This window comes from Dama dama, chromosome 31 (assembly GCF_033118175.1).
Source record: "Dama dama isolate Ldn47 chromosome 31, ASM3311817v1, whole genome shotgun sequence".
Taxonomy (NCBI): Eukaryota; Metazoa; Chordata; class Mammalia; order Artiodactyla; family Cervidae; genus Dama; species Dama dama.
Window position 1 is genome coordinate 48,572,023 of NC_083711.1, and position 24,421 is coordinate 48,596,443.

At 38.7% G+C, this 24,421-nt stretch overlaps 1 protein-coding gene across 2 annotated transcripts in view; it reads left to right on the forward strand.

Moving 5' to 3' along the window:
- The window catches only part of ADGRG7 (adhesion G protein-coupled receptor G7), a 59,937-nt gene extending 37,215 nt beyond the window's left edge, over positions 1 to 22,722 (forward strand). For both annotated transcript variants that reach the window (XM_061134368.1, XM_061134369.1), the window contains 6 exons: positions 1,748 to 1,860; positions 4,190 to 4,536; positions 5,247 to 5,343; positions 10,764 to 10,919; positions 12,994 to 13,150; positions 18,265 to 22,722. In XM_061134368.1, the coding sequence (XP_060990351.1) occupies positions 1,748 to 1,860; positions 4,190 to 4,536; positions 5,247 to 5,343; positions 10,764 to 10,919; positions 12,994 to 13,150; positions 18,265 to 18,516 (1,122 nt within the window). In that variant the 3' untranslated portion in view covers positions 18,517 to 22,722. The remainder of the gene's footprint in view (positions 1 to 1,747; positions 1,861 to 4,189; positions 4,537 to 5,246; positions 5,344 to 10,763; positions 10,920 to 12,993; positions 13,151 to 18,264) is intronic.
- The last annotated feature ends 1,699 nt before the right edge of the window (positions 22,723 to 24,421 follow it).

The following is a 24,421-nucleotide window of genomic DNA, read 5'->3' on the forward strand; positions in this document are numbered from 1 at the left end:
TGTTCATAGTTTTTTTCCTCCTGTTTTGAGGTCAGACTTTCAACTGTTCTTACTAATATCTGAATCTGCCTCAATGCCCACATATTAATATTTATCATTACTTTTGAGTTGCAGAATTTTTTAAAAGGTGATTAGAATTGTATTAATATATAAAGTTTAAGAGCAGATAGGCTCTGAGTGAACAGATGATTTCTAAGATCTAAAGATCTATATATTCTATGATTCTTTGTCATCTACTTAGTATACTACATGTAGGAAGTAATGTGACGTTTTTGCCTTATAATTTTTTTATTGTTTTAACATAATTTTGTTTGTATTTATTTGTTTTTAGCCATGCTGGGTCTTTGTTGCTGCCCGGGCTTTTCTCTAGTTGCGGTACACAGGCCTCTCGCTGTGCTGGCTTCTGTTGCTGAGGAGCGCAGGCTTGAGGGTGCGAGGGTTTCAGTGGCTGTGGTACTTGGGCTCGTAGCTGGTGCATGGGCCTAGTTGCCCCATGGCGTGTGGGATCTTCCCAGATCAGGGATCAAACCTGTGTCCCTTGCATTGGTCCCTTGCATTGAATCTGCAAAGCAGATTCGTTACCACTGAGGTAAAGCCCTCAGGAAAGCCCTTATGATTATTTTTAAAATGAAGTTTATTTTTATTTTTTTCCTACTAAAGCAATACATACTCAATGCATATAGAGTGAAAGTCTACTTATTAAGCAGAAATATACTGATGTGGAAAAATGTTTATGATATTTAAACATTAAAATAGCAATTTGAAAATAATCTGATTATGTTAGCAAAACCCTGTATATTTGTGCAAGAGACGTAGATAATATTTGTAAACACGTTAGAAAAGGTCACCTCTGGGGAATTCCCTGGTGGCCCAGTTGTTACGGTGTGCTTTTCCACTGCACAGGGCACGGGTTTGATCCCTGGTTGGGGAACTAAGACACCACAGGCCACCTGGCAGAGCCAAAAATAAAAATACACCTCTGGAGAAGAGATGGTAGAGTTTGATGTGGGGTAATAGCAGTAAAGAGGAACTTGTGTGTTTTAAAATTATATCTCTATGTTTAAGTTTCATGTTTTATAAATAAGCATATACAGCTTTTCTAATAATAACAATTTGAAAAATTAAAAAGTACAGGCAGGCAAAAATAATTCTGTACATATGTCTTTATTCACCCAGTGACCACCATTATTACCTCTCCACATTTCTAAGAGTACATATTCATATGGAACATACTTTTCTGAGACTATAAACTAAAATACTGGGGTAGATATAGATATATATCACAAAGGTTAGGTCCCCCTTTCCAAAAGCAAAAATGAACAGGATCTTGTGAATATCTTTTCATATCCAGAAAAATATTTCTGCAACTTCATTACATGAGCTTAGATGTGCAGGTTTCCCCTTGGATTACAGTTGTGCATACAAATAATGTAACACGTAAATAACACAACTCTAGCCAATTTAGATAACACAAACAACTTTGATTTTAGACATTGAGGAATAGTGTTTATGTCTTCCCTCACTGAATTAGATAACTGTTCTCAAGCTGCTATTTCCTGAATACTGCTTAGAGATGAAGGGGTTGATTTATTTCCTTTTAAAATATATCTTTATATAAAAAGACATATCTGGATATTTTGACCAACATATTTGACTGTTTTAACCAATGTAACTCTTTGTGATGTTGACTTTCATAGATACTTGAGGGTAGCTATTTTAAAATAATAAATCTTAACTTATTTTCCAGAGTTTCAAAAAGGAATATAAATATCCTGAATCACTAGATGTATTTTCCACATTTGGATGTGCACTGTCCATTGCTGGTCTGGCTCTCACAATTATATTTCAGATCGGCACCAGGTAAGAAGAGAAGCAATCTCATCTCTTGAGAGAAATTGTTACCCTGATATTATTTCCTCTCAGCATATTTCCATTAGAATACAGCCTCTTGGAACTAGAAAGGAAATGAGATTTAGTTCATCATTTTCATTTTATAGGATACTCAGCCCCGGAGAGGCTAAGAAATATTCATAAATAAATATATAACTACAAAATTTGTTAAGTGACTTGAAGGAAAATTACATACCATGTTTATCAAGTAAAATTAATGTGGTCCTATAGCTCATTAATGGGCTTCCCTAGTGGCTCAGTGGTATAGAATCTGCCTGTCAAGCAGGAGACATAGATTTGATCCCTGGGTAAGGAAGATCCCCTGGAGAAGGAAATGGCAACCCACTCAAATATTCTTGCCTGGAAAATTTCATGGACAGAAGAGTCTGGTGGGCTCCAGTCCCCAGACCCCATGGGGTCACAAAAGAGTCAGATATGACTAAATAACACTAACTCATTAATGCCATAGTTCCTTAGTATTGAACACTTTCACTTTCACTTTCATACCATAATATACAGAGAACCATAATGTCATGAGTTTTAAAGAGTACTTGGTTTTACACCCTCAAATTATATCTTCAGATGAAGGAACAGTCCTCTGGCATGTTTTACATTGTGTTTAGTTGCTCAGTCATGTCCAACTCTCTGCAACCCATGTACTGCAGCCCGTCAGGCTCCTCTGTCCGTGGGGATACTCCAGGCAAGAATACTGGAGTGGGTTGCCACGCCCTCCTCCAGGAGATCTTCCTGACCAGGGATCAAACCCAGGTCTCCTGCATTGCAGATAGATTCTTTACTGTCTGAGCCACCTGGGAAGCCCTCTTTTACACTCAGTTCGGTTCAGCCCAGTCACTCAGTCGTGTCTGACTCTTTGCGACCCCATGAACCGCAGCCTGCCAGGCATCTCTGTTCATCACCAACTCCTGGCATTTACTCAAACCCATGTCCATCAAGTCGGTGATGCCATCCAGCCATCTCATCCTCTGTCATCCCCTTCTCCTCCTGCCCTCAATCTTTCCCAGCATCAGGGTCTTTTCCAATGAGTCAGCTCTTCACATCAGGTGGCCAAAGTACTGGAGTTTCAGCTTCAACATCAGTCCTTCCAGTGAACACCCAGGACTGATTTCCTTTAGGATGGACTGGTTGGATCTCCTTGTAGTCCAAGGGAATCTCAAGAGTCTTCTCCAATACCACAGTTCAAAAGCATCAATTCTTTGGCACTCAGCTTTCTTTATAGTCCAACTCTCACATCCATACATGACTACTGAAAAAACCATAGCCTTGATTAGACGAACCTTTGTTGGCAAAGTAATGTCTCTGCTTTTTAATATGCTGTCTAGGTTGGTCATAACTTTCCTTCCAAGGAGTAAGCGTCTTTTAATTTCGTGGCTGCAATCGTCATCTGCAGTGATTTTTGGAGCCCAGAAAAATAAAGCCAGCCACTGTTTCCACTGTTTCCCCTGTTTCCACTGTTTGCCATGAAGTGATGGGACTGGATGCCATGATCTTAGTTTTCTGAATGTTGAGCTTTAAGCCAACTTTTTCACTCTCCTCTTTCACTTTCATCAAGAGGCTCTTTAGTTCTTCTTCACTTTCTGCCATAAGGGTGGTGTCATCTGCATATCTGAGGTTATTGATATTGATATTTCTCCTGGCAATCTTGATTCCAGCTTATGCTTCATCCAGCCCAGCATTTCTCATGATGTACTGTGCATATAAGTTAAATAAGCAGGGTGACAATATACAGCCTTGATGTACTCCTTTTCCTATTTGGAACCAGTCTGTTGTTCCATGACCAGTTCTAACTGTTCCTTCCTGACCTGCATACATTAGAAGCTCTGTTTTACATTAGAAGACCTTGTTGTGGGCCATAGAAATATAAACATATTGTGGACTAAGCACCACTTTGCCGACGGATAATTTGGTCCAGGCTGCCAGGCCATCTGCTGCATTCCTTTAGTTGTATCAGGTCACTTGGAGGGGGATACACAGGACCTGGAAATTCCTGGAAATAGAGTTCACAAAAGGGCATTTCTGGAGAACAGCTATCACCTTTGATTAGAACACAGTTTCAAGAAAGGAGGTATCAACCTGTTTTCTTGAACTCACTTCTTTGTGGGAATCAGATGAGGAGAGATTGTTTCTCTGATGTAGTTGGGAAGGTCTATCTACCAGCTGGCCCAACTGGGCTATGAGCTAGGTTCACATGGGTAATAATATCCTTTTGTCACCTCACGATTTCACTAGAGTTTCTTTTTTGTAGCTGCTTTGTTTATTTAATTGTATTTTTCATTTTCAGGAAAGTCAGAAAAACCTCAGTCACCTGGGTGTTGGTTAGTCTGTGTGTGTCCATGTTGATCTTCAACCTCTTCTTCGTGTTTGGCATTGAAAACTCCAATAAGAACGTAGAGACAAGCAGTGGTGAGACCAGTGGTGCTAACCTGAGTGAGAATGAAATGCTCAGACAGGACACTGTTGTCGTCGCGAATCCCAAGTGCACTGCGGTGGCTGTCTTGCTGCACTACTTTGGGTTAGCGACCTTTGTCTGGATGGGACTCAGTGCGGCCCAGCTCTGCTTCCTGCTGATCAGGACCATGAAGCCGCTTCCTCAGCATTTCATCCTCTTTACCTCTTTAATTGGATGGGGTAAGAGTTTGCTTCTCCACTTGCTCAGAAATTTAATTTTGTTGAAAGCATTTAATTTAAACAAACCCCTATGGAAGACCTAGTAGTACCAGGCCTTCAGATAGGGGAGATGGAAAACCTAGCAATCACTGAGAGTGCCTTCTGTCTACTGAGGGAGTGTCTTCTGGGAAGAAGGCAGGTATGATCAAGGCAGCTATCCTAAACACATCCTACGCTAACTTCAAAATGTTCATTTCCTTTAACATCTCTGTTAATTAGACTTGAAATTTAGACCACAGGTAATCAACCTTCTGGCTACTTAAAAAAAAAAAAAAATTTCAAGACAGTCAGAGGGTCTCTTTCAAGAAAAATAATTTGAAAAATTTAATGGGTTCCTGCAAAGGAGAGTTGTTTTAGTGTTATCTAAATTTAAATTTATTCAAATGAAAGAGGAATTGAGCCATTTCAGAGTGGACATTGTGTTAACAGTTACAAAAAGATTGGAAATGGTATAGGATTGGTACGCATAGCCAACATTGAAAGGGGAAAAGAAAACACTGAAAAACTATGTCCACTGTTGAACTGCATCTGTAGATCACTTAGTACATTGTCTATAGTGGAAAGAACAATATATCCTGAAAAAGGTCAGATGTATAGTTCATTCATAGTCTTTTATAATTAATCCCAGGCTTGGGTAAATTATTTATTCTGCGATTGTCTTTATCACATAGGAGTCCCGGCTGTAGTGGTGGCTGTGACAGTGGGAATTATTTGTTCTCAGAATGGAAATAATTCACAGTGGGAGTTAGACTACCGGCAAGAGGAAATGTAAGTTTTCATTTTTTTGAGTGTAGCTATTCAATGACATCGAGTCCAAAGGTCCTTGTAATATGCATCTCACTTTATAATTGTCATATTATAACTGTGTATTTTAAATTCCCAAAGAGCACATTATATTTTAAATGTGATGACGTGAAAATTTCCTATGATAAATCCATTTATAGAAGAAGTAATTACCTTCCTTCTAAATTTATAAATGTGAACTTTTTAATATTAAATTTGTCTTCTTTCATTACCTCTGAAAATTATTGGGAACAAGAAGTGTGATCCTTAGTAACCCCTTATCTTAGTCTCTTATCTAGAAAATGGGAATAACAATAATAGTAATACCTGCTCTGGGGTTACTTTGAGGGATCAAGCAAGTGTGAAAACAGTTTATAACTTGAGCACTCTCCATCCTTATGAACCAATTCTGTGTTGATACGATTATAGTGAGTGTTTCATGATGATTTATCATGCATAAATTCTCTCTGTGACTCCAGCATGAATAATTAACTGTCAATAATGGGAGTCCCTGCATGTACACATTGCTATATTTAAAACAGATAACAACAGGGACCTATTGTTATCGCACATGGAATTCTGCTCAATGTTATGTGCCAGGCTGGATGGGGGGGGGAGTTTGGGGGGAGAATGGATACGTGTACATGTATGACTGAGTCCCTTTGCTATTCACCTGAAACTACCACAACTTTGTTAGTCGGCTATACTCCAATACAACATAAAAAGTTTAAAGTTTGGGGAAAAAAACAGTGGGAGTACCTGAATGCATGCTATTTGCTTGAGGAGATGGTATTTGTATGAGGAGATTGAGAAGAAAGCTAGGGTGAACTCTGTGTGTAGTTCTGCTGCCAAATGGTAACGGCTTTTTAATTTATTTTTCCTTCTTACTTTATAAATGCAGTCATTCTTATCCTTGGATTCTGCTTTAATTCTCAGACCAACTTAGATCAGAACAGAACTCTCGGAAATGTGCTGGTATACACAAGGGAAGGCTGTGGTGTCAGGGCGCTCACCTATTTCTAGGTCTGACCATGACCAAGTGTAAAATAGGGAGCTAACTGCCTGGCTTGACTTTAGCAGCCACATGCCCCAGACACTATTTTTTTTCCATTTAATTGAGATTAAATATCCTTTGATGAATTTTAAATTTTTAATTCCACAATTGAAGATCAAGCGTAAGATGCAGATATCTTATGGGAGAGGTAATTCACTCAAATTGCATTATTATTAATTTCCCACCCTAACTGAGCCACAGAGTTAGACCCACGCCTATAGAAGTCTTCAGTAGAAAGAGGCCTGCTGTCTTAAATTTATTCACACTGAGCTGTAAAGAACTGGGAGCAGATTCTTTCCCGAGTACAGTATTAGATGTTAGGCAAGATGCTGGCAACTGAAAATAAGAGTTGGGAGGAAAGGAAAGGATGTGTAACATGAATATCAGCGTCATCTTGGACCCTTATCCTCCCTTTCTACCCGGTACACATGCATCGAGGTTCACATTTCTTCAGGATATATTTAGAAAGAGGAAGGACTTTTTTGGGTTTTCTTGAGTCATGCTCCCAGAAGTTGCTTCTCAATATACCGTACTCCCTGTCCCCCAACCGTGGCTCCCAGTTGTACCAGTCATGTCTGAAATCCCTACCCCAGTTCCCTTGACGTACTGCTACTTCTGCCAGGACCCAACCAAGGGGTGACTGCAGGACAGGCCATGCTCCTGCTTAACGCTCTATCCCCCAGATCTCTGTCCCACCATGTAGGCTGTTTCAGACTTTCCTGAAGGGTTATAGTAACCATTGGGACATTATGATGCTTGAGGGAGAATTTTCTGGAAGCTATGCTCTATCTGCTATAGCTCTCTTTCCCCATGTTTCATGACAGAATCACCAGGGAGTTAAATGCTTCATTTGAGGTTCACCTATAATGCTCTTCAGACCTCAGGTTCATAGCCGTTCGTCAGATTCACCTTGGAGCTTGTGACCCTAATCTTAATTCTAGAAATCCCATTCCTACAAGGATTAGTCTCCATGTAGAATCCACCTGTCTTCTCAGCAGTCTCAAAATCTGAGTTACTAGTTTCAGAATAACTAAAGAGAGGCTCGTGAGAACAAATCGATAATGACTATCTCTCCAAGTAACATGGAAGATGCGGGAGGGGAGGAGGTACCTCTTCCTCAGGCACACCTCTTCACGGCCTCGGGCGTCCCAGCCTATTCCCCGCCCAGGTCTCCCAATCTCTGTGAGGTAACTGAGGCCCTCATAGACATTTGTATGCATACACACACACACACACACCCCCACCCACAGACACACACACACAATAAAAGTACAAACAGTGATTCTTAGAAATCATGTTATCTAAAGTTTAAACAACTCAAGACTCAAAGAGACAAAGATAAATCTTTGTCTTAATGGTTTCGTAACTCACAAGTCTGTCTTTATCCAATAGAGCTGGATGTTCATTTTCTTTCTCTAGCCTATCCTCTTTTAAACTGTGTTTCTCTAGGCTGCTTGGGTCAGAAATCTGTCCATCTTTTTAATTTAAAACTTTGATGGCCACTTGTTTAGTCACCAAAGAAGTATCTTGAGATTTTACAGTACCTCTCAGTAGGATTTTATTAAATTCTTAGCCTAGTGCCCTTCTGTTTCTTCTGTGTAGGGGATTGTGAGGTTGGGGATGGGGGGGTGGGGGAGGGGGGTTGTCCTTTGGTTACAGATGAAAGGACAGGAAAGCCAAAAACCCTGAAGATAAGTTTTGCTCTTTCTCACCATTTTACTTAAGGTTGGACCAAATTTATCTACTAATGGACTGTAAGCACTCCTTTTCACTTTTAAAATTCATGACAGAGATCTGAATATCATCACAATTTCCTCTTAAGTCATTCTTAGAAATAATGATTTCTGACCTAGATGGGTGGGATGGGGGATGGGAGGGAGGTCCAAGAGGGAAGGGAAGATATAAACATATAGCTGATTCACTTCATTGTACAGCAGAAGCCAACACAATATTGTAAAGCAACTATACCCCCAAAAAAGAATAAAAAATAATAAACTTACTTCAATAAAAATTAATAAAATGAAAGTAAACTGAAAAACAAATAATTTCTAATAATTTAAATTGTAGCAACATTCCAGTGCAAAACAACTTAGAAATACTTTAACATGTATAATAATGGTGTTTTACCTGCAGAAAACATAAATTAACTGATTGCCAAATATGTGCCAGGGCTTCTCACATTACTTCATTAATACCCCATTTTCTTCCTGACACTTTCCCATGACTGGGAGAAGTGGGTGGTGCATCTCCTGGGTTTCCTTCCCAAACTTGCTCTTCCCATCCATCATCTTCCCCTGCTCAGTTGGGGGTAACTCCATCTTCCAGGTACTCCAGCCAAAAGCTTTGGAGTCACTTGTAACTCTCCTATGTCTCTCTTCTAACCTATCGCTAGATCCTTTTGCTTTGCTTTTAACTATATCTGGAATCAGACTACTTCTTGGCATCTCCTCTTCCTGGGTCTAGGCCATCAGACTGCTGCAGTGGACTCCTGGCCAACTTCCTCCTTTTGGGTGCGCTCTTCTGTTATCCCTGCATCTAAAATAACACTTTAAACACTAGAGACAGATCATGTCAAGTTTCTCTTTGTCGCCAAGAGTACATTCAGTCACCTATAAAGCCCAGACATAATTTGCGTCTTTTTACTAATCCCATCTGCTTACATTACTCTATTCCGGCCACGCTGGCCGCTTACCTGTTCCTTAAGCTCTCAGCTCAGAGCCTTTGTACTTGCTGTTCCCTTTGCCGAGAGCACCCTTCCCCTTCATCTACTTCAGATTTTTACTCAAATATTTTTTTTCCATAAGGGTTTTCCTGATCACTCTATTTAAAATGAAACTCTTCCTTCCCAATTCCCCTATGCAACACACACAGATACACATATACATGGTAGTAACTACCCTCACGACCTGTTTTATTTTTCTCCACAGCACTTGTTAACATCTGATATATAGTATATATTTTATTAATGCATCAGTTTTATTTATTTTTCCTGTACCAGAATAACTTCACTGAAGAAAGGAATTTTGGTATTTCATTCACTGTTAATATCTTGGTATCTAGAACAAGGTGGCACATAGCATGTACTGTATAAACACTTATTAAATGAATGAATTTATTCTTAAAACAATGCCAGGAGATGATTACTGCATTTCATAAATTAGGAAAAATATGCCACCAAACCTGCCACCAACAATAACGAAAAGACAAAAACAGATGCGATGAGGGCTTCCCTGGTGACTCAGTGGTAAAGAATCTGTCACTTGGTAAAGAATCTGTCTCCCAAGGCAGGAGACATGGGTTCAATCCCTTGTCTGGAGAACCCCACATATTGCAGAGCAACTACATCTGTGCACCACATCTATAGAGCCTGTGCTCCAGAGCCCGGGAGCAGCAACTGCTGAGCCCGTGGCTGCAACCGCTGAGCCCGTGGCTGCAACCGCTGAAGCCCGCGTGCCCGGAGTACGTGCTCTGAGACAGGAGGACCCACCACAGTGAGGGGCCCACATATGGCAGCAGGAGAGCAGCCCTGCCCTCTGTATCGAGAAAAAGCCCACATAGCAACCGAGACCCAGCAGTCAGCACAGTCAGAAATAAAAAAATAACAACACAAAAACAGATGCAGTAAGATGAAAGAGCTAATCAAATAACTTTAATCATTAAACTCTAAAAAATGTCTATGCATGAGACAGTTTAAATAATTTATGGTATAATGAAATAATGGAATAATATGCAGCTGTGAAAATCATGAGGATAATCTTTTATATTCTGATATGGAATAATCTCCAAGATATGTTTTTAAGTAAAGTAAGAAGTATCATATGTTATCATCTGCTTCAGAATCAGGAAAATGTACACCTTTGCCAGTGTATGCATAGCCTAACTCTAGAAGAATACATAAGAAACAGTGAATACCACCAGAGATAAAAACTAGGTGACCAGAGATAGTTGTAGGAAGGGTCTTGTCTCTCTGTGATAATTTGTACCTTTAAAATTTTGAGCCATCTGAGTGTGTTACATATTCAAATATAAAATAAAATAATAATTTACTTAACATCAAACAGCTTGTAAGTGACAGAGAGGGACATTTAAATTTAGGACTGCCTGACTCAGAAGTCCACTTTCTTTCCACTAGACCATACAGTCTCACAGAGAAATTTGGCAGAATCAATGGATTTCATTTTTATAGTCAGTTGAATTCTTGAAAATCATCTCCAATATATATATATAAGGCAAAGGGTTACTGACTTTTAGCAGATCTTTCAGCCAAGTGAATGTCAGTAGTGTGAACAACATAGAAAAGAGTTTGTATACTTTTTTTAGTTTGCTGAAATCATTTCTTTTCTCTCCACAGCTGCTGGCTGGCAACTCAAGGAAGCAGTGGTTTGATAGCAAGTCCATTGTTGTGGTCATTCATTGTACCTGTGACCCTTATCCTCATCAGCAACATTGTTATGTTTATTATCATTGTAATCAAAGTACTGTGGAAGAATAATCAGAATCTGACAAGGTAAGATTCCCAGTGAATGAGAAGTTGTCAGGCATGGTTCATATAGTACCTAATATAGCACAGTAATACATTCACTGCTCCTGGAAGAGATTTCAGACTCCAGGAAAATGCAAGAATATGTGGTTTGCAGCACAGATTTTTTTCTTACACTTTGTCTCAGAAAGTGGATCGTCTCATCTTCCAGCATTGATACTATAATGTGAGTCTACTGCATTACTTAAGTTACTTTTGTGCTATATAAACCTAACTAAAAACTAAACCCAGAGGCATCAAGGAAAAAATTTTATCTCCCAGTCCCAAATATTCATGAGATCAGACTTGAATAATTAAAAATATGAGAGGGTTGTGAGGAGATGCCAGTGACTGTATTTTCATTTCACAAACTGGTAACTGTAGGTTATATTTTACATGTATTGCCTGAATCACATAATGACTTTAAATTTTTGAAAATTAGTTGCAAACATAAAAGCTGAAAGATTTCACTTAAAAATTATATTTCCTCTTGGAAAAAATTAGAACCCACATTGGGCCCACATTCCCTGCAGATAGGGTGTGCACTGTCTGGTTTATTACTTCCTGTGAACTAATTATTCCACTCTGTAACCTTTATGACCTCAATAAGTATTTTCATTGTCATCACTGATATCCAGAAAGAGCTTTGATTGGAGAGACAAAGAACAGAAACTATTAAACACATACAGTCCTCCCACTTCCATATCCTACAGAATGAATTGGTTAGAACACAGTGCTAATGAAGCTATGAGTTCAGGCTTAATTCTATAAGACTGCTTAATCCAAGTAGACTTACTGTAAGTATATCTGTGAACTTTGTTGGTCACTAAATAGATCTATTTTGTATGAACAGATGGGTGAAAAACAATCATAATTAGTATGAATGTAATCTTCAATGTGTACTTTACCAGTCAGGAGTAATTATCATATTTCCTATATGGATGATAGCCTATATTGAGGGGAACTATGGGGAAAAGACTATCACTTACATTTATTCAAACATGTTTCTTAGCAGTGAAGAAAGCTTTGGTAAAGTCTTGTTAGCCTAACTGTGAATTCTTAAATTTCCTTTATACAGAGCAGTATCATTTAGGCCATAGCCATCAAACAGATTCATTTCAAAATTTTGACTGACAGCCCATGGTTCTTAAATTGACTTATTACAATGAAGAGTGGGTTACAGTTTAATTTTTAACAAGTTATCTTCTATGTATCAGTTCAGTTTTGCTGTATAACAAATTATACCCAAACTTAGCAGTTTAGCATGACAGATGTTTGTTTGTCGTACGTTTGAGTGTTGGTCAGGTGGTTGTTTTGGTCTGGGCCAGTCTGAATGCTGGTGGATAATCCAGGACATCACTTTCATGCTGATGTTGGTAGCTGATTGGTATTGAGTGGGAACTACTTGGTTAGGGAAGCTTATCTCTGCTCCGTGTGGCCTCACTGTCCATTAAAAACCAGTCCAGGTTTCTTAACATAGTACTCTCAGGGTTTTAAAGAGCAATAAGAAAAGGCATACTCTGATGAGCAGAATGCTTTCAAGCCTCTGTTTGCCAAACAAATGCTGATGATGTCCCACTGATCAAAGTAAGTCATAAGGCCCAGCTCAGATACCAGGAATATAGACAGCCTGACAGGAAAGGCTACACTTTAAAGGCTTATCAACCTATAGCATGCAAAGGTCCCAGATCCCCCAAAAAGGAATTACTGATCCAGTAGTGATAATCACTAAAATAAAATTTCATTCCAAGGAAAAGTTGATTCTTTGTGAAATTTGCCTGTATTTAAGGAAGTGTTTATGCTTGAGCTTTTAAGCAGATATCATTGTTTTGTCTTCTTTCCTTCTCTTCCTTCCTTCCTTTCTTTCTGTCTCTTTCTTTCTTTTCATATACATATATTTTATCCAGGGTGGCATAGGTTTTTCTACCTGAAGCATAATGTTGTTTAATGAACAGTGTATATGTGGAGCTGAACATGTATTTTCAATAGGAGGTTAACAATGATATTAAAAAGTAAGAACCTGAATTGAACCCTATTTTCTTTCTTGCTTTCTCTTATTTAGCACAAAGAAGGTTTCATCCCTAAAGAAGATTCTTAGCACATTATCCGTTGCAGTTGTCTTTGGAATTACCTGGATTCTGGCATACTTAATGCTAACTGATAATGATGACATCAGGGTGATCTTCAGCTACATATTCTGCCTTTTAAACACAACTCAGGTATGGTATGGATTAGTCTGAAGGTCACAGACATGCAGTGGCAGAGATGGTACCACCCTGGATCAAACTTTTCTTATCTTAAAACTCTCTGAAGGTCACTGCTTAGTTAACTCTAGGTGACTCTATTTTTAATGCACTTTGAGGAAAGGGGAAGAAAAATGTTTTTATAACTTATCTACTACATCCTGTCCTGAGTTGGAGTTCATGGAATATAATTGCAATAGAGCTGGACCATGTTAGTCCTTCTCCAAGCAGAGGAGGTTCTGTTGAGCAGCTAGCCTGGCGAGCACCTCCTTTCCTTCTCTCCCATGAAGCAGGTCCAAGGAGCCTCACCGTGGCTAGTATGGTCAGTGTGGCTCTGGTCCCTGGAGCCTGGACCCCTGTGGGGTTGGCTGAATTTTTTCTTTCTCTCTTTTTTGAAATTTTATGAATATTTAACTTTTAAAAAACTTTATTGAAGAATAATTGGCAATAATTGCTTTGAAAGGAACAGAACCTTATGAAGTTGTTTTTGTGACATACGTAGGATGTCACGTGTAGGACTGAAGATGCTTTTATTCTTGAGTCTTATCTCAAGAATATATTTAAAATAATAAATCTTCTAAAAATGTCATTCATACTTGCTTAAAATATCTGAATTGAAAATTTATATTCTTTCCTTCTTTGGAAACCATTCTCTTAACATTTTGTGAGTATCCACTGTGAGAAGCTCAAAATTTAGATTAAGAATTATGGTCACCTTCTAATTTTCATCATGAAAAAATAATCATATAGATGAATCCAAATGGTAACTGAAAATAAAAAATTTCATTTGACTTCAGAACATTTTTGTTTTTATTCATTCGTATTTGTGTATTATGTATTATTGTTGTTTAGCTCCTAAGTTGTGTCTGACTCCTTTGTTATCCTGTGGACTGTAGCCTGCCAGGTTACTCTGCCCATGGGACTTCCCAGGCAAGAATACTGGAACTGGAGTGGGTTGCCGTTTCCTTCTCCAGGGGATCTTCCTACCCCAGCAATCGAATCCGCATCTCCTGCATTAGCAGGTGCAGTCTTTACCACTGAGCCACCAGGAAGCCCATGTATTATGTGGGGGGAATGTCAAAAGTTTAAGATAAAACAAGGAGGCATTATCGAAAGACTTACCTTAAGATCAGGAATTTCTCTCTGTGCTTCTTATTCTGCGCCTCTTCCTGTAGTGAACATTGCCTTTTGCTCTGATGAAATATATTACAAGGGCTTTTCCATCAGTACACGGAGTTTCATCTTTTCTGAGCTGGCAGAGTGAATTTATATTTCAGTATAATTAAAGTACTCTTCTTTTTAGGTTGTTCCATATCTTGGCTATTGTAAATGTTGTTAATGAACATTCGGGTGCACATATCTTTTTGAATTATTGTTTTTGTTTCCTTTGGCTATATGCTCAGGAGTGAAACTTGCTTGATCGTATGGTCATTCTATATTTAGTTTTTTTGAGGAACCTCCATACTGTGTACCACAGTGGCTGCATCAGCTTACATTACCGCCAATGCCTTTTGCCAGTCCTTCTATATTGGCATGTCATGTTATTTTGACTTTTTAATTTTAATGAATTTCTCATTAATGATAGTATGTTTTTGGAGTAATTGTTTAATGGATAGTTAGTAAATACTAATGAGGACTTTTCTAGCTGATAATTTTTCTTTAGGTACCATGGCACATGGATTCCAGATTAGCTTGGCATTTAATTCTTAGCAATAATTGTTTTTTTTTTTCATTGACATTGTACAGACTTTACTGAGATTTTATGTTGTGGAAAAAAAGCTGAGACAGGTCAGAATTTTTTGTTCTTCTCACTCTTATATCACCCCTTAGAATATTTCTTGAAATAATTTTGAACTCATAAGAAGTTATAAAAATGGTACAGAGAGTTCCTATGTAGCCTTCACCCAGCTCCAGTGATAGTGTCTTATATGACTATAATATATATGATAACACCCAGGAAAGTGACATTGATACAATCCACATGGATTATTTACTTACAAGCTTCAAGTGTGGGGAGCTGTGTGCAGTGTGGGGAGCTGTGTGCAGTGTGGGGAGCTGCTTGGCTGTCTGAATTGCTGCCACCACGTTTAATGTTTGTAGGACCTCGCCCTCTATCCCAGGCAGCCCTCTCAGGCATTTTTTGAGAATAATTCCATTAAACAAGAGATGTTTCAAAAGGGAGGGGATATATGTATACCTATTGGGGGCAGGAGGAGAAGGGGATGACAGAGGATGAGATGGTTGGATGGCATCACTGACTTTATGGACATGGGTTTGAGTAAACTCTGGGAGTTGGTGATGGACAGGGAGGCCTGGTGTGCTGCGATTCATGGGGTCGCAAAGAGTCGGACAGGACTGAGTGACTGAATTGAACTGAACTGATGGCTGATTCATGTTGAGGTTTGACAGAAAACAACAAAATTTTCTAAAGCAATTATCTTTCAATTAAAAAAAAACAAACAAAAAAACAAAACAAAACAGTAGATGTGTGCCTGCCACCAAATTTGAATGGCTATAAGGAGGCAGACCTTTACTGGTTGCAACACCCAAAGGAAACTCCCCAGAAGGACAATAAGTAGTGTAAGCTTAGTCTGGGATTGCCAGCCGAATCATGGAATTGTCACCTAAAGTGACTGGTAATTTAGAGAAGTATCTAAAAGAAGGTCTAGGCAAGGATATTTTCTCCTCTATGCACAGGAGAGACATATTACAAAATAGAGACTCATTACAAAATGTTAATACTTTATGGTAAAATTGAAGGCGGTCATTTGGCAAGAGCATTGAACTACAAGGAGATTTAAGCTATCTTTCAGCTTTACAATTAATGATTCATATGATTTTAGGAAAGTCACACAACCTTTCTGAGTGAGGCATGTAAAATATAAAATGAAGTGGGGCTGTTAACATTAACACAGTGTTTTACAAAGTGGGCCTGAATATTGCCTACATCAGAATTTACATGATGTGTTAGAATGCTGATTCCTGAGCCTCACCCCTTACCTACTCAGTCAGAATCTGTGAGGTAAGAGCTAGAAATCTTCGTGCTAAATAAGGGCCCCAAGTGATTGTTATGGATACTAAGGAGTAGGAACAACTAGCTTAGTTCACCTGGAAGGCTCCTTCTAGGTTTAGAATAATCTATAGTATCCCTTGCCAATATGTATTGATCCTATTAGTCAAACTCTTGGAGTTATCTAACCATAGCACCAGGAGTCTCCTGTAATGGTATTCATATGATATGATTCTAGAAATAATCTTTTTAAGTCTTGGGGCCTAGTAGATATCAATCTGGGAGACATCCATGGGTTTTTTAAAATAGCTTTAATATTTTGAAATAGTCTTACACAAGAAATTGCAAAGACAGTACAGAGTTCCCCTATACTCTTTGCCTAGCTTTTCCCAATGATAATGTCTTATATAACATTGTTAAAATCAAGAAATGAACATTGGTACAATACTCTCAACTCAACTATGGATGTTATTTATTTTCCACAAAGGATGTTAATGAGGAATTATCAGGGGTCTTTTAGATGCTATAATGTACTTTATATGACCTTTATATTACAAGCAAGAGGCAGAGTAGTGTATGAGATATTGGAGTTTTGGAGCCAAACATATAGTTAGTCCCAGACTCTACTGATTACTGGTTGTGTTCATTTTAGGCAAGTTACTTAATTTATCTAAACTGTAGTTTCCTTATCTGTAACATAGAGTAATAAACCTTATTTTATAGGGTTGATATTAGGACTAAATGAGAAGGATTAAATGATGAATATTGAATGAAAAGCATGTGTCTCATAAATAAGAATGCAAAAAGTGGATCTAAACATTTTGAAAATGTATAGGAAATAGTGTTCAGTCTTCTGTGGTTTAATTCCTTGTGCATATTTGGTCTTCTTATGTAAAGTACAGAAAAGCAGTGAATATAAGTGGCTTAAATTTTTTTTTGTCCTTAAATGTACCAAATTTCTAGTTATTTTACCAAAAATCCAAGAAATGTAGAATCATAGAATATTAGAACTGTAAGAAGAATTAGGGAACCCATGGTCAATCTACCCATGTTAGGAAACTGAAGATCACAGACATTAGAAAAAAGAACAAAGTTACTGTGGTATACTAAAATTAATATTTGGTCTTTGTCTTCAGTTCCTGGCACACAGGTCCTTTAATCTTTGGGCTCCCTGAGTGATGAGTGTTTTCTGCATGCTAATAAGATGACCAGTGACTGAGGTCCCTAGATAGCTTCAGGATGGAAGCTGGTCACCAGAAAGACCAAGGCTTGATTAGAAGTTTGGAACTTCCAGCCCAGTCCCCAACCTCCAGGGATGGGAGGAGGGTTGGATATTGAGTCATTCACCAACAGCTAATGATTTAATTGATCACATCTGTGTAATGAAACCTTTATAAAAGCCCCTAAATGAAGGGGTTTGGAGAGCCTGCAAGTTGGTGAACAGATTGAAGTGCTGGGAGGGTGATACACTCAGAGGGACCATGGAAGCTCCATGCTCTTGCCCTGTAATCTCTTCCGACTGGTTGTTCCTGACTTGTATCCTTTATAATAAAAATAGTAAGTAAAGCTCTGTCGTGAGTTCTGTGAGTCCTTCTAGCAAATTATCCAACCTGAAGTGGGGAGGCAGTAGTCAAGTTGAACAGAAGAGTGGATCGCCTGGGGACCTAATACCCATGACTGGCACCATTATGAGGGCATTCCTGTGGGACTGAGCCCTTTGCCTGTAGGGTCTGACGCAGACTCTGAGTAGTTAGTGTCAGAATTGAATTGTAGGACACCCAGTTGGTATCAGAATTGGTTGGTGTCCGGAGGAAAACAAGCCTGTCCTTTGCACAGCCAACATGTGGCAAATGGGGACCTGAACTCAGGTCTCTTAAGTCTATTACTTACATACAGCTCTTCAAATAGGACAAGAACGTTGCCTCAGCCTTCATAGAAAAAATGTACGTAGTGGTTGCTGACTGGTAAACTCCGGTTCTCAGCCACAAAGAAGGGTGGGGTGGCAGGGTGAAATACAATTCCTTCCCTGATTCTGTGTCTCAATACTTACCTAATATTAAACTTTTATTCTGTCTGCCAGGGATTGCAAATTTTTATCCTCTACACTGTGAGAACAAAAATCTTCCAGAGCAAAGCTTCCGAAGTGTTGAAGTCGTTGTCGTCCACCACTGGGAGAGTGAAGGTGCTGCCGTCAATGCCACTGAGGCTGCGTGTGAGGATGTATAACATGATCAGGTCGTTTCCAGCCCTACACGAACGTTTCAGGCTGCTGGAGCCATCTACACTTAGCGAGGAGATGTCTGAGAGTGATCAAGTAAACCCAAGCATCTAGACAGTAAAACTGTTCCCTTTTGTGGCCCTCTTTTTATTCAGCTTTTTCTATTTCCTTCCTTTATTATCCAGTCTTCTCATAAAATCTCCCTCAGTATATTTTGCTTAAAGTTAAGACTTAGATAAAACTTGTTGTTTATTATCATCAGGAATGGTGGATTTGGTAGTTTTTCTATTATTTAATAGAGTCTTACCCCAATGAAGTGAAGAATTCCACTCAGCTTTCAAGATAAGTCAATTATCATTGCTCCCTACATCATAAAGTCTGTGTGACAAAGTTTGATAAAAATATAGAACCTAAAACAAATTCTTTTACAATTTACCAAAAAGGACACAAAGAGAAAAATTTGAAAAATTTTGAAAAAAAACAGAACAAAATGGTTTCTGGTCAACACTACAAGGAGTTGCTTGTATGCATCATACTTCTGATCTTTGAATATTTTAAATTTGTATGTGCTTATACTTTTATTTCCAGTCAAGAACTTTGCACTTATTTAACCTCTGGAAAGGTTTTTTTCTTTTTTCCTGTTAAAACAAAAAGCATATTTTATGCCCAGAGGAATTGAGTCCATGAGAATTGGGAAGTGAGACACAGAAAAATGAGCTGGTTGCTAAAGCCTCTATTTCCTTCCAGTTCTTGATACATCTATCCTTTTATTGATGAAATGACAGTGAGGCTCAGAAAATGAAAAGTTAGTCATTATCACCCTTTATGACTTCTTTTTTTTTTTCATTTATTTTTATTAGTTGAAGGCTAATTACTTTACAATATTGTAGTGGTTTTTGCCATACATTGACATGAATCAGCCATGGATTTACATGGGTCCCTTATGACTTCTAAAAGATCCAGCTGCTCATGAGGTTTCAAACACTTGAATTATGAATGGCTTCCTAAATAAAAAATGACCTCCCCTGGGTTGGAAAGAGTACTCCCACTGGACTTCAGAGAGAGAGTCTTTGAAATGCTATGTTCTGTTTTGTCATAAACGAGGCACCTGCTGTGAGTGCCCTGAGCTAAGGGACTAACAAATGTCAAGTAAGCCGTGGCATACCATTCTCCCCACGCCTCAAAGAACATGTGTTTTCTATAGAAATGGTTGTAAATGACTGTCAGATTTCTAGGTGAGCCAAGAGCCTACTCCATCTGTAGTATAATTGAGACCTTAAAGGATAATGGAAAATGTAAGAGAATAAGTAAAGCAATTCTCTGAGGGCAGTGTTTTTAGTGGTGTTATAGTCACATCCCTAGACAGGGGCTGGACGTTGGGAAAATTACAAGATGCGGTTGACCTACTTGACGTCCTGGAGTTTATATTCAGATGAAAATAAACCTTAAGTGGAGGCCACTTTAAATGTTGAAAAAAATCACCAAAGAGTGACATTTAGCCTGAGGGTGAAACATGTGTTCCCTTGGTGGTTTTAGTTTTCTATGTACTTTTTCCAGCATTATGGGAGGTGCAGCAAACTGAAATTCCATATACCATTCCTGGGAAGGCTCTACCACAAATGCGAAAGAACCACATACTGTGCGTGTTGTGGAGGCTAAGTCAGGCGAACACTGATGTTCCCCTACCTTCCCTGAAATTCTGCCTCTTGGAAATAATTCTATTGATTTAAGCCTGCACTGGTTGGGAATCTTTTTTTAGTTTAGTGATCCAGCTTGAGGGGAACAACCATCCTGACTTTGGGGTTTCCTTTCCTGGATCTTAACAATTCAGAGATTACTGTTCGTCAGTCTGAATTATTTTTTCTCTTACCCTTTCCATTTTGAAGTTCATGTTGCCTTTTTTTTTTTTTCCCTGTTACCAACAAAAGGAGATCATTCTCAAGCCCACTGTCATTGCCTCCTTCAGAAGAGCTTGGCATTCTTGGCCAATGCTTGGAAAACCTGGGCCAGAAGTGCTGACTGTATCATACCAGCCAGTCAACCACTGGGGCTCTCTAGCCCTGTGGGATCCCCTTACTGTGACCCTGGGATCTTCGGGACCTGGCTCCTCAGATGAGGCCCAAGTAGAGCCACCAGGATTGGTTCCAACCCCAGGGGCGGGGGGTGCGGTGGGGAACATAGGGCTAGAGGGGGAGGGGCCAGTTACTAAGAGAGGAAGGAGCTTCCTGTTGACATTTTTAAAAACCTTGTGCTAACCATATTATGGCAATTTTAGATCTGTATAAATTATCTTTTTCAAAAAAGCAAAATCAGTAATTCCCTGACCTATCAATAATGTCTTTTTTTTTAATGTTCCCTTTTACTCTTTGTGTGAATACATAAGAATTTAAACAGCTGTAATTATAGCAAATGAAATGTATTCTGATTTGTCCTGACAGTTGCCCACTTGTTGCAATAACTGCATAATATAGCATAAGTTACCAAGTGGTTCTGTTACTGAATGTCTGTGTGCTACATTGTTTCAGTCATGTCCCACCCTTCGGCCCACCAGGCTCCTCCTTCCACAGGATTCTCCAGGCAAGAATACTGGAGTGGGTTGCCATTTCCTCCTCCAGGGGATCTTCCCAACCCAGGGATCAAACCCCCTTACATCTCCTGAGTTGGCAGGCAGGTTCTTTACCACTAGCGCCACAAAGTCTAGATCATTTCAATTTTTAATATTATAGTGACATATGACTAATAAACTGGTATATATTTTTTCCTTTCTTTTAAATTATTTCCTGAAGATAAATTCTCAGGATGATGATAAACATGTCAAAGGGATGAACATTTAAGTTCCTTGTGTATACTATTGTCTCGACAAAAATGTGACCAACGTCATGGAGTACCATAAACAGTTTTTTGTATACTGTTTACTTTGGTGGTGTTTAATTTTTTAAATTATTCATAGGTGTATGTAGTCCATTTATCAATTGAACTGTTATTTTTTCTCATAAATTTGTATGAATTCTTTTCTATTATGGCTATTAGCCCTTTATTACATTTAGTGACAATATTTTCCCCCAGTTTGTTTCCTCTCTTTATAATATAATAAAATGCTCACTCTGCATTTGATACAAAATATCCAAAAGATTTATGGGAGCATTTAGCATTTCTTGAGTTTAAATGTCTTCATTCAGGCAGAGTTTTCTGTATTAAGGAATGATTTTGTATTAAGGAGTAGGTTAGGGATTATGTAAAAACTTCTAAAATGAATAACAGGGGTATAAATATGCCAACCATGGCCAAAGGAATCATGTATTACAGACACAGGCCATCTCTCACCCTTCATTATATCGTGTAACAGTTGGGTGGAGTTCCATGACAAAGTTATTTTTTCCCTTCCAACATGCTTTCTTTTTGCATCTGTCCACCATTTCTTAAAATAAAACACTAAATCTTGGAGAAGATTAGCAACTATTTGTTAACACACACAAAAACCTCAGGGAGATTCAAATGTTACACATGCATCATCTGTATTACTTCGCTTACATTAAAATGTCTATTTGAAAAAATATATATAAAAGCTGCTGAAAAATAGAGTAAGAAAATCAGGAGGAAGAGAAAATAATCATAGGAGCAATAAGTAAGAAGAGAAGGACAAGATCAGTACCCAAGGAACATGTCTGGTGAGCTTATATTTTTGCTATAAAAAGTGTGGGAGACCTGAGTTCAATCCCTGGGTCGGGGAGATCCCTGGAGAAGTGAATGGCTACCCACTCCAGTGTTCTTGCCTGGAGAATTCCATGGACAGAGGAGCCTGGAGGGCTACAGTCCAAGGTGTTGCAGAGTCAGACATGACAGAAACACCTTAGCACACACGCATACAATATGAAAGTTACACAATACAAAGACAGTGCACCTTAGGAATCTTCAGTCTCTCAAGTGGGTCACTGAAGACTGTATTTGTTTGGTTTAAGTGGTTTTCCTTAATTTTGGCTATTGGAGTTAATTTTGTTTTGCTTTTTTTTTTAAACTTTTAAAATGAACTTCATTGTCATATAATTTACATGCAATAAAATGCACCCATTTTAAGTGTATAATTAGATGAGGTTTAACAAATGTGTACACCTGTGAAACAAGATTAAGAACATTTCCCTCACCCTGTAACCTACTCTGCCCTAGTTAAAGCTTACTTCACCCTTCCCAGCTCCAGGCAACCACTTGTCTGCTTTCTGCCACCATTTGTTAATTTTGCCTGTTCCAGAATGCCATGTAAATAGGACCATATCCTCTTTTGAGTCTGGCTTCTTTCATTCAGCAGAGGGTCTTTGAGATTCATCCATGTTTTATATATATATATATATATATAATTGGCTTGCTTTTTTATTGCTGAGTAAAATTCAGTTTGGATAGATCATGTTTTGTTCATGTATTTACTAGCTGAGGGACATTTGGTCATTTCCAGGTTTTGAAAACCATGAATAAAACTGATACAACCAATCTTCTGTAAGTCTTTGTGTAGATATGTTTTCTCTTGAAATATCTAGTATAGTGTAATACTGAGTCATAGAGTATGTGTATATTTAACTATTCAGGAAACTTCCAGTTTTGCAAAGTAGTTTTGCCATTTTATACTCTCAGTAGCAATATACGGGAATTAGTAAAGTCCTGATTTTTGAATTGTTTCAAAAAGTGGGAAAAGGTAATAAATTCTTTTTGCAAGTGGTTGACCATGTTTCTGAAAGTTCCCATTGCTTGATATGTAAGCCCTTTATTTTAAAAAAGAAGAAAAAAATAAAAGCAAAGCAGAGTGGTATGATCTTATGCTGTTATCTCTTAAAAGCTGTATTTCCCAGGGAACTATAGTCCAATTCTTATCTTCTTCTGGTAGAGTTTCGTTACACGTGGAAGTATCACACTGATAATTTGCTGAACTTTGATATAATCTGCTATGAAATCATGACATATTGAGACCTCTTGGACCTTTGCAATGACAAAAAATTTGATTTTTCTGCCATGGTACCTACCAAGTAATAGCAGACTAGGGCAGCATTCTGGACTGGTGGTTGTGGTTTCAGCTACAAGTTATGTGACTTAAAGCAAGACATTTGCCTCTCTGGGCATAAGCCTAGGCACAATCTACCTTTGTAATAGGCAGGACTGGTGGCTCAGATGGCAAAGAATCCCCCTGCAGTTCAGGAGACTCAGATTTGATCCCTGGGTCAAGAAGATCCCCTGGAGAAAGGGAATAGCTACCCATCCCAGTATTCTTGCCTGGAGAATTCCATGGACAGAGGAGCTTGGTGGGCCACAGTCCATGGGGTTGCAAAGAGTTGGACACAACTGAGCAATTAACATTACTACTACTACTAGGTAAATTCTAAACTCTGTACCAGCTCTAGAATTTTGTGACTCTAAATACAGGATGAAATTATTTTAAAATTATTTTTTCACCTACATATTACATGAGTATATTCCTTTAAAAAAGAAACTAGAGCATGCCAGATAAAGCCAAAGTTCCAGCCCCTTCATCTATACAGAACAGCCTTCAAGGAGCAGTTTCTCTAGAGAAGTGGACGTAGCGCCCTCATGGTAGGGCAGAAACATTTTTGGGGTCTCAGTGGATGTGCAGCTGGTAGGACAGACTAAGTATTTTGCTAAGAATGACTAACTCAGAGGTATACAGTAAGAATATAATTTTCTCCCTTGTTATTTCTACATGGGGTAGCAGCTTCCGGTGTTTACACAAATTAGATCTTTATGTTTGGCCAGCGGTGGGGAGGCTCACCTGGCAAACTGGCCCCTATCCGGTCCTCATGAGTTTCCCCTTGTGTTTGGAGTTCTCTTATTTAGCCAACTGCTGCCACACACAGCTGACTCTCAGGGAGGGATCTAACTTCTCCTATGAAATTCTCACCCTGGAAGGAACTTACGTCATTTCTTTGGTTCCTCTGAGGGTATCGGAGATGATTGAAATTTTCAAAATTATTTACACTAACTACTAAAAGAGAACACGATGAAACAGATGTTTCATCCA